An 11,482-nucleotide genomic window follows, 5' to 3' on the forward strand; every position below is an offset into this window, starting at 1 on the left:
AGAAGTGTATGCTTCCTGATCCGACCTATTAGTTTAACTTTTACATATTTATAACGAACCCACAACTTTTTATTATTTGCAATTTTGTCATTATTTCTGTGTCTCCCACCACATTATCTCATCTATCTTTCATTAAATAGCCACCCTCTTCTCTGAGTAGTTGCCGTCCCCATCATCTTGGAACTTATGCCCCAAACTCTCGTCTGACTTTGTCTTGTTGCAGCTTCCTATACCACAACATTCTGGTGCTTGTTCTTGTTTTTGAACCTCTTTGACTTGAATCTCAACCTTAGTTGTTGCTCTTTCTTAAATCTTTATCATTCTGTAGATTGTATTTTTATGTTGCTTGGATTGTTTTCACTTCTTGCGTCTTCAATTTCTTTTCTTCAACAAATGGCATAAATGTCCTCTACCAAGGTTCGGCTACATGAATTTGGTCACTTTTTATTGCTTTTGGCTTCTTCCCCTTTGCGTGAACCCATATTAGCCTTGATTTTGAACTGCAGTTTCTACGGTTGTGATGAACTCAGTATTCTGCATATACAATTGTGAGGACTTCCAAATCTTGGATTTCAGGCTTCTTCTTTGAGGTGGCTGCTTGTCTATTCATTTTCAATGCAAATAGAGCCTATACCAACATGGGTGAGGTACTTACCTAACAACTTAGTGGTAGAAACAGGAGTTTGAGAGGTTTTTTTGTTCCCAAAGCTTCCTCCTTTCTTCATTCATCAAAAGAGTTTAGGTTCCATCTATAAGTTTCTTTGCGATTTTAGGTTGTTCAATTAAATTTGCATGCATGCTCGAGTCACTTGCCTTCGTTCTAACAATCTTCCTATGGTTCTTCAAGAATTTGAAATGGTTGCAGATGAAAGTCTATACTTCTACTGGCAAAATAGAAGGTCATGTTGAAGATCTTAAGAGGAGAATTTGCAGAATCGCTTATGAACTTTGGTTGATAAGATAAAGCATGAGAAGAGGATAATCCAGCAAACATGTTATTTATTCCTAGAGAATGATGAATTGATCTAAAGATTGCATGATTTTCTCATAATATACTTGTCCACTACATGTAAGATTGTAATAGTTTCAGCATTAGCTTGATATGGATATTACAACTCAAAAATTCATATTCATATAAAAAATTAATTCAACAAATAAAAAAAATTTCATAAAACTATTCAATATTGTTAAATGAATACAATCTCTAATCCTCTCTTTTATGCATTCCCATGGTTGGATCCAATTGCAGATTTCTCCCTTTCCTGCCAACTTCAGGTCTAAACCAGTATTTCAATCATGTTCATCTAGATTAGCTGCAACTTTTTGCTCGTCTTCAGCTTCTTTCTCTTCAACATCCTGCAACGCCTGACTACTCGATGATAAGGAATGGTCGCTATTGTTTGCCTGCAGCCAAGCTTCATGGAGTTGCAAGACATACTCCAAGTGCCACAAGACTTCCCCCATTGTAGGCCGGTTCTTCCCATCATCAGCTAGGCATTTTTCTGCAATCTCACCAAATTTCTCAAATGATTCCAGACAATATTTACCTCTGAGATGAGGGTCAACAATGGTTTCCAGTGATGTTTGCCTTTGCCACCTCATTGCCCATTCAGCAAGATTAATCTGGTCTTTTGGCAAGGTTGGATTTATAACAGCTCGAGCACAAACAACTTCAAACAAGACAACCCCAAAAGAGTAGACATCGGACTTCTCAGTCAACTGTTGTCTGCGGAAGTATTCAGGGTCAAGATATCCAAAGCTTCCTTTCACTGCAGTGCTAACATGGGTATGGTCCAAAGAAGGGCCAGTTCTTGACAGACCAAAATCAGACATTTTTGCCACAAAATCTTCATCTAGTAGGATGTTGGTTGTCTTAACATCTCGGTGAATTATTCCACCCTCTGCTCCAGTATGAAGATAATGTAATCCCCGGGCAGCACCAATGCATGCTTCTAATCGCTGTTTCCAAGTCAATGGAGGAAGGTCACTACCAAAGAGATGACCCCTGAGTGTCCCATTTGCCATGTATTCATAAACCAAAATCATTTCATTCTGTTCTTCGCAGAACCCAATCAAGGACACAAGATGTCGATGCCTGAGCTTTGAGAGCATCTCAATCTCGGTTTCAAATTCAGCCAGGCCTTGTTCAGATTGTGGATTGGACCGCTTAATTGCCACTAGAGTTCCGTCTTCAATCTCCCCTTTATACACCTTACCAAATCCCCCAACTCCAATTACCAAATTATCGTCGAAGTTATTTGTTGCCGCACGAATCTCTGTCAAGGTAAACCTCTTGCCAACTCTCATAGAACCGATGGAACCACTTTGCATCTGCATTCCCTTTGATCCCTTGGCATTAGCAGTGCTATTGACAATGACCCCATGCAGGAATAACGGGCGCCATCCAGGAGAGTTGCTTTTTGCGTCACTTGATTCTTTCTTCCGATTTTTGTAGAAACAAATGATAAAAGTTATTATTGCCAAAATGGCAATAGTAGCCAAACCTGACCCAATTCCCACCCAGAGAATTCCCATCTTTGATTTTCCAACTGAATGTCCAGCTGAATCAAACTTCTCAACATAAGCAAGATTACCATTCCGGCTCAGCTTGAAAATCTCCAGGCCGTTCAAGAGAGCATCAGCTCCTGAACCACCAACTGTTGTGTCGGTACCCAATTGAATCCAGAGAGTATTAACCTTTGAGGACAGAGCATCGTAGTAGTCCTGATGATATGCTTTGTTCATCCCCCCTGCATGCGCAAAAATATCAAAACTATTTGCCGCCGTCCGATTGTTTATGAAGATTCTAAATGTTCTCTGGTTTGCTTTATCATAAACCAGCTCGCAGAAATGCAATCTGATCAAGTAATCGAAATCAGGATCTACTTCAAATTTCCAAGACATGTTGAACCTTTTCTCCAAAACTTCAGTGTTGGACATGGTTCTTGCTGTTTCATATACAGCAAGAGGAGCCACCGAGGAATCATTGGTGGAAGCGTATGTAATATTAGCACTACTACTGACTTCAGAACCAGCATTTGCTGTGATCATATAATTCAAATCCACTTCCCAAGTTCTCCAAAGATCTGAATCTCGATTTGCAGTAATCTCAGGACCTCCAACATTCAACCTATACATAGTTTCAATGCCATGCCCACTTTGATTCAGGGTCACATCATTGCCTCCCACTCTACTAACTGAATCTGGGAAAAGCTTATTGATAATAGGGACAATCTCAATAGCATTTACTAACCCAAATGATCCTTTACTAGGAATGAACTTGATAACGAGCACATCCAAATTGATAGGTAAAACATACTCTTTAACCAAGGAGAAAGAACTGAAGTTGAATCCCGAACCCTGCAAGAAGAGATTCTTGTGTGCAATCTCACCGGGAACATCAAATTGTGATACAAGTCTTAGACCATTTGCCATAACATCAAATAAAGACTCATTCACATTGAAGGTATCCAAGGGGAACGGACAGAAATGAAGCCTAACTAAATAAGTGCCCTGGATTCCGTGAATTGTGTAATTCATCTCATCATCGAAGATTCGGGCAGATTTATAGAGAGGAGTAAAGATTGAATCACCACTTAATGTAGCAGTGGTGACAGCAATCCCAGGTGAACTAAGAGTGAAGTTATGATCAGGATCCACATCACCAACCCATCTCCTACCTTCCACAGTCACACTAGAATTTGAACCACAATTTATCAGGAAACCATTCGATTGAGCTTCTCCATTTTTAATAGTAATAGAGACTATAATGAGGCAAAGAAGACCCATTACATCCTTGCATTGGATCTTCCCCATTGCAGATTTTCTCTAGTCTCTACAATCTAAAGCTCCTCCTCCCTTTATCTCTCTCTTTATTTTTTAATGTTTCTCCTCTTTCTTCTTTTTCGACCTCCCTTCTATGTTTCCAAAAATAGCAAGAAGAAAATCACTATTCTTTTAAGCAAACAGCAACCCATATACAAAAAATGCTTGTGAAAACCAAAACCCAGTCATAAAATCACATCATCCCCAAAAACCTGCTTTCTTCAAGAAATAACTTGGTATTTCTGGAATCTATAACAACATGCATAGCAGTTACCTTCATCAGACCCATTTAGGCGTATTCAAAAGTTTCCAGCTTTAGCTCCACGGAAAGCAAATGAACATATCAGATTCAAGAAAACCCACCTGCAAAACTTTTTTCCCGTTCCACCTAATTTCCAACAAGCAGTCAACTCGCCCGGCTAACTTGCCAGATCTGGGCCAAACAAAGCAAGAAGGCGAACCGGAAAATAAATGCAAGAAAAGGAGAAGCTTTCAGATGACACAGAAAGATGACGAGAAGGATCTTGTGGGTAGAGGAAGGAAAATAAAAGTAGCAAACAAAATGGCGATAGGGTTATCTAAAAACAAGGAAGTAGAACATGGGTTGTTCGCTGGAAAACAGAATGAAAAAGTTCACTCCATCTTTTTTTTTTCTTTTCTTCCCCCTTTTTGTTTGTTGTACCTTCAAAAAAGTTCCAAGAATCTGATACGATCAACTCTGTTGTTCTTCATTTTTTTCCATAACGTTTAGTAACTGTTTCCCTTCCCTTCTTTCTCTTGGAATCTACCCGTAACTGTTGTAACTCGTGAGAGCTCGCCCTTGCCTTCTTCACTCAACCATTATTATATATATATTCTTTGCTTATACGGTAGAAAATCTGTTCAGAAAACAAGTAATTCATATATTATAGTTTGTTTATTACATGTTTGGATTCTGACACAGAAAATACCATTTATTAAGCTTCCTGTAAAGATTATGAATACGTTTTATTTGGTAATTTTCAGTTGATTATTTGTTTTCTTGTATTTTGTTTTAATCCAATTTTTAGTAAAAATTTATACTTTAGATGACAAAAAAAGAGTGAGATCAAATTTTCAACTTTCTATAGCTATTTTAATTTTAAAAAAAAAAAAATTTACACCTAATTATAGAAAATGTAGTATTACCCAAAAGTGATATAAAAGTATATAATAATAATCATACATACATATATATATATATATTATATATATGTATGGACAAAAGACAACCATGAATGGATGGAGAAGAGGGAGTCCATTATTTTGAGTTGGGTCACATGGGGTGCCAAGAAGATGATGAACAGTGCAGTTGTTCTCTGGTCTGAAATTACAAAAATACCCTTGCTATATCTATCTATGTACACAATTATTGCAAAAGGCTGTGTATTCCTTTGTCTGCCCCTTTCTTCCGTACCGTAGAGAGTACCCTTTTTTTTTAGTACTTTTCTACTAATCACTGCTTTTATGGATCTGTGAAACCATTTTGAGCATCGCTACTTCACATGTTTCTAATTTATATATATATATATATATATACATATATACATATCCCTAGAGAATATATAATAATAATAATAATAATAATTTCTAATCAAATATTTTATAATAAAATTATTTTAAAGTTACCTATTCAAATTTTACCCAATAACTTACAAGTGTAATTTATAATATTTTATTTAATATAATTAAAAATTTACGATCGATATAAATAGTATAGAACGTATACGAATATATACAAAAATTAAGTTAATATAATTCTTGATGTAATTCTTTCAACAGATTAACTACCAAACTAAGGTATACTAAGAGACCTTAACTCGTCTTCCTACGCCTATGCCACTCGGAGTGAAGAACGTCGTTAGCTGGTGTAACTGATTCAATCGATCATAATATATTTGCACGTATTATCTTTTTTTATTATATATGTAACGACCCCGAAAATTTAAAATGAAATATGTGTATTAAAAATGTTAAATGCGGAAGCGAAATAAAAATTTCGATTAACATTCCTTACATTAAAACAAAAAACGTGCTCAAAGTATAAAAGAACAAACTAACTAAAAGAGAAACTCGAAAGCAAAAGCTATAAATATAACTACGGAGTCTTTAGGCGTCCCCTTCGCCGTCTTCCTGCGGAACGGGCTCGGGAACAATGTCTTCCTGATCTGAAATGATTAAATAAGGAATGAGCTACACCAGCCCAGTAAAGAGATCACACTATCTCACCGTCACTGAGGTAAAGGTGGGTAGAAAACACAAAAAGACTAATTGAGCATAATTTACAACAAATTCTTTTATCAACAATAAAATCATTTACTATCCACTTAACTCGTTGAAGTTCATAAAACAACATACGAAAGCAATAACATTATCATCATCATGAAATCATATGAACTGTATAACATAATACTTATAACACATTTTGCATTTCAATCATTACACAATATATTTTTTCTCATTTACCAGCCTACTAGTATCCATGGGGATCCATAGGGGCCCCGCTACCCGTGAACCCTTTAACACTTGTAATCAGATTCTAGGGCCGTCCCCATACTCCGTCCGGTATGGGCACCAAAACTATAAACCTCAATACCCCGTCCGGTATGAGGGTGAAACGGGCCGTCCCCATACCCCGTTCGGTATGGGCGCCAAAACACATAAGGTCTCCATACCCCGTCCAGTATGAGAGACCACAATCCCGGTAGGGTTCCCTACGGATTCGGTCTGTCCATCATCTCCCAGGATATCTAGTCAGGCTGACCACATTATACAATTATCAATTTACATAACCTTTTATTCCATTTTTCTTCAGTCAGCATCACCAAATCACACACAAACAAGCAAACTAGTAATTTATGCCAAATAAGACAACATACAACATCGGGTTCTCAGTCTTTCAACCCATGATCAATAAAACAGTTATATATGCACACGAAACTATGAAATGAAAACATCAGACCTCATACTGCATTTAAAACTGTAAAATAGGCCAAACAACAGCTGACCGACAAACACACCAGACTCGGACTCCATTAGCGACCTTAAACAATTTCACACATTTATTGATTCATGAAATACCATTTTATCATTTATTGAACTTTAATATCGTGATAGGAAATAGGGTGAGGGGTCGTTACTTGTTTCGGGGTCCGAATACGGCTCTAAAGTGCGCCTACAGGCTGTTCCTAATTTTCATCCATTTTTCCCAAAATCAACTTCAATTAAATCCAAATAATATTTTTACCCAATTTTACAATTATTATTATTTTTATTTTTATAATTTAAATTAAAATAAACTAAATAAATAAAATAAATAATAAAAAAATAAAAAATAAAATTAATAATAATGACAATAAAATTCTAAAATTGTTGGAGGTTACAATATACGATATTTTTATTAGTGTATTAGTGATATTATAATAAATATAATAAAAAATTTTAATATTATATATATATATATATGATAAAGATCTTAACATAATTTACTTTTAAAAAAAATAAAAATTAGTATAAAAGTCTCAAAAGTTAAAAAAGTAAAGCAAGAAAATGAGCCAATCAAGATGCATAGTTATGAATCATTAGAAGACAAAGTTGGTTAAAATAGTATATATATATATACATATCCATAAATTATTCATGGGGACTACATATATAATTTAGATTTGAAACACCAACGACCTTGATTATTTATTCATGGGGACTACACACACATATAATATATATATATATATATGTATATGTATGTATATATCTCTATATGCTTGATTACCATTCAAAAAATCTTCTTCCTTTTTAAATGGGTAATAAATATAATAACTATATACCATTAAAAGAATCATATGCTTATGTGTCTAATCAAACCACTACAATTATGTATTAATAATTAATTTAATTTGTTGGTGTGATTGAATCAACATAATTTTTTTGTTAATACGATCAATATAAAATTTTAAGTTATTATAATTATTTTAATTATTATAAAATTTAATTATCATAAAATATTACTTTTATTAAAAAATTTATTAAGATAATTAAATCAAACATTATAAATTATAGTAAATATATTTATAAAATGATGAAATTAATTATTAAAATTTTGAATGATTGATTGTATCTATAGGTGGTGATGGATAGACATGGCATCAATTTGGATTTTGTTGTTGATTCTTGTCTAGTCACAATGACCAAGTGTTACCCAAGTTTCTAACCTTGTGTTTCTTGTGAAGATTTTTATGAGTTTATATATATGTATATATATATAGACATACATACATGTATTTATATACACAAATATATATATATATATTGAATTTGAATTATGATGATACAAATTCTTTGAACTTAATCAAATCAGGACAGTTTGTTAATTTGAAATCCTAATGGAGACAATTTAGCTTTCCAATTGGGCATAGTGTCTAATCATGGCTTTTGAGGATCAAAGTTTTATTCTACCATTCATGATAAATTTATAATCTCCTTTAAAATCTAATACTATTATATTCAACGTTGAATATATAATATAATGTGTTTTATTGTTTGAAATTTAATAAAAAAATGAGGATATAAGATAATAAATATATATATATATATATAATTGTCCCTAAAAGTTAGTATAAATTAATAAATATGTACTCGCTTAGAATATGTTAAAAATTAATATAAATGAGACGTATATGCGAACGAGCAAATTCGCCCCATACCCTCGTAACAGTCTCTACTTATGCAAGTGTCGACAAGAGTTCTAATTATTTTTTATTAATTCACTATTGAATTGCATCATATGTAATATAATTATTAAGTAACTCATAGTAAAAAGTATACGACTCTACTATACTATAGTAATAACTCAGATGATCATGATATTCTTTGTCGAACGCGTAGAACTTTGAAATTTTGCATTTTTTAATATATTGTGAATGCGTAGAACTTAAGCAAGTAATTTCGAAGATTTGTGCTTCAAGTTCCTTTAACTTTCTTTTCATATCAATTTCGAGTGCTGCCTTGATTTGGTTACCTTGTTCATCGCTACTCTATGCCTCATCAAGACTCGATAAAGATGATCCTTAATTCATTTTTCAAGGCAGTACTCATAAAGACTTCTTTGGAATCATTTTAAAGGTTGTTTTATACTCTGCTCGTTACAGTCTTCGGCCTCCTTGACATTTTGTTTACTCATCCCCTCCTCGATAATTAGTTTACTCGTTCTTTCATTTAAACCAGTTTCGTGTTATCATGCAAGGGTTTATACCAACTTTCGCATCTCCTCCAACTAACTTTGGATAGTGTTGATATTTTATAGTCTTTGCTAAGAACCACATCTTTTTGTTGATGATTTGAAGAGGAATGGTGGACAATAGATGAAGACTGATTGTTGGCAAATGATCGATAAATGGTAACCGATGAACAATCAACTTTTACCTAAGTCATTGTTCACTTTGGCCATGCTTTCTTTGCCTCAACTTGTATAACAAATAAGAGATGTCATTTATTCTCAAGAAATATCACTTTACCATAACAAATGATGCCAAACATTTCATATAATCAGATAATCATATACTTTAAAACCTAAATATTGCAGTACAATGATCCCAATAAAGAAGAAAATGTGAGCAAATGCAAAAGGAAAACTAAGCCTAAGCTGGACATTATCTTTTCAAACCAAACATTTCATATAATCATATAATCATATGAAATACCCAAAAAACTACTTATTCAAAATTCCAAGCTTAAAACAAAACTGAATTCAATCTAACAGCATACTCTATACCATGCCATCAATCATTATCTATTCATACACAACCTGGAATTTCTGCCAAATCATCAGACTCAAGTAGGCTTTAATCCAAATTCAATTTGAGTAATACTAACATTTAGAGATGCAATTGCCATCATTCCAGTAAAAGAATTCTTCTCCAGTTGCTTCAAATGGAAATTCAAAGAACTGTATGCCATCAATCATTATCTATTCATACACAACTTGGGATTCATGCCAAATCATCAGACTCAAGTAGGCTTTAATCCAAATCCAATTTGAGTAATGCTAACATTTAGAGATGCAATTGCCATCATTCCAGCAAGAGAATTCTTCTCCAGTTGCTTCAAATGGGAATTCAAAGAACTGTATGCCATCAATCATTATCTATTCATACACAACCTGGGATTCATGCCAAATCATCAGACTCCAGTAGGCTTTAATCCAAATTCAATTTGAGTAATACTAACATTTAGAGATGCAATTGCCATCATTCCAGCAAGAGAATTCTTCTCCAATAAATTCAAATGGGAATTCAAAGAACTGTATACCATCAATCATATCTATTTGTACACAACCTGGGATTCATGCCAAATCATCAGACTCCAGTAGGCTTTAATCCAAATCCAATTTGAGTAATACTAACATTTAGAGATGCAATCGCCATTATTCCAGCAAGAGAATTCTTCTCCAATTAATTCAAATGGGAATTCAAAGAACTGTATGCCATCAATCATTATCTATTTATACACAACCTGGGATTCATGCCAAATCATCAGACTCCAGTAGGCTTTAATCCAAATCCAAGTTGAGTAATATTAACATTTAGAGATGCAATCGCCATCATTCCAGCAATAGAATTCTTCTCCAATTAATTCAAATAGAAATTCAAAGAACTGTACTACATGCTTGATAAAGATAAATTTCAGTACAGACCCTAAATTTTCCCACATTAATCATTCAGCATCTTGCAACCCTTTCATAACATCACATTAATGCATGTATTTAGAAAATGAAAACAAACATGAGCATTCAGTATACCTTTTGAAGACGCTGCCTTCTCGTTTCATCCCTGTTTTTCTTTTCTTCTGGTCTCTAAATTCTTCCTCTCTTGCTTCAGACCATCACATCCCTTCCTCATTTTTTCTTCTTCTTCCTTTTCACTTTTCCTTCTCATTTTCTCAAAACCACGGACCGAGTCCGATCCTTCTCTGTTCACCTTTTTTTTTTTCTCTTTCTTCCCCTCTCCTTTTTCAGTCTCCGTTATGCCCTCTATTTCTCCCCAATTTTAATATCGTACTCTTCCTCCTTACTCAACTCGATTTCTCTCTCTTTTCCTCATCCAAATCTTCCCTCTTTCGCAGCCGAATCGCCTCGACAGTTCTTCTTCTGTTTCAGCCACCGCCAGTTCTTCCTTTCTCCTTTACGTCGTTCTTGTGTGTCGTTACTCTGACTAGCGATATGATCAATCAGCCATCATCATCTCGACTCACTTCTCTCCCATTTCATCTCCGTTTCTCTGCCGTACGCCTGCCCCGTACTCTCTTCTGCCATTGTCGATGCTCAGAGAACATATAATGCCTTGCTCAAAACGGGAGCGTTTTGGGGAAGAAAATGGGCTTTGATATGATGTAACAATATATAATAATACATGCACCAAAATTTATATATACATATATAAAATTATAGTGAAAATTACAAAAAATAATAATTAAAATAAAAAGTATATAATTAAATTTTACCCAATGGAAAGTTGAAAATTATAAATATTAGAAGTTAAGAGAAAAATAATAATAAATTATAAATAAAAATAATAATATTAATTTTTGATTTATTTAAAAATATATACATTATATGGATATGTAAATTTCATATAATTATTTA

The 11,482-nt window shown here is 33.9% G+C and overlaps 1 protein-coding gene and 1 long non-coding RNA gene across 2 annotated transcripts; both read right to left on the reverse strand.

Annotated features, from left to right (window-relative positions):
- Positions 1-1,020: 1,020 nt before the first annotated feature.
- HERK2 (hercules receptor kinase 2) lies at positions 1,021-4,822 on the reverse strand. Its single transcript, XM_088211215.1, has one exon. The coding sequence runs from the start codon at positions 3,814-3,816 to the stop codon at positions 1,291-1,293; it is 2,526 nt and encodes an 841-aa protein (XP_088067341.1). The 5' UTR covers positions 3,817-4,822; the 3' UTR covers positions 1,021-1,290.
- Positions 4,823-9,330: 4,508 nt separating this feature from the next.
- Positions 9,331-11,215, reverse strand: LOC110825569 (uncharacterized). Its single transcript, XR_002541835.2, has 2 exons — positions 10,640-11,215; positions 9,331-10,000 (listed from the first exon to the last, which is right to left on the reverse strand). It is a non-coding gene; the product is annotated as an uncharacterized LOC110825569 (long non-coding RNA).
- Between the last annotated feature and the right edge of the window lie 267 nt (positions 11,216-11,482).

This window comes from Carica papaya, chromosome 9, assembly GCF_054855325.1.
Source record: "Carica papaya isolate Zhongbai chromosome 9, ASM5485532v1, whole genome shotgun sequence".
Taxonomy (NCBI): Eukaryota; Viridiplantae; Streptophyta; class Magnoliopsida; order Brassicales; family Caricaceae; genus Carica; species Carica papaya.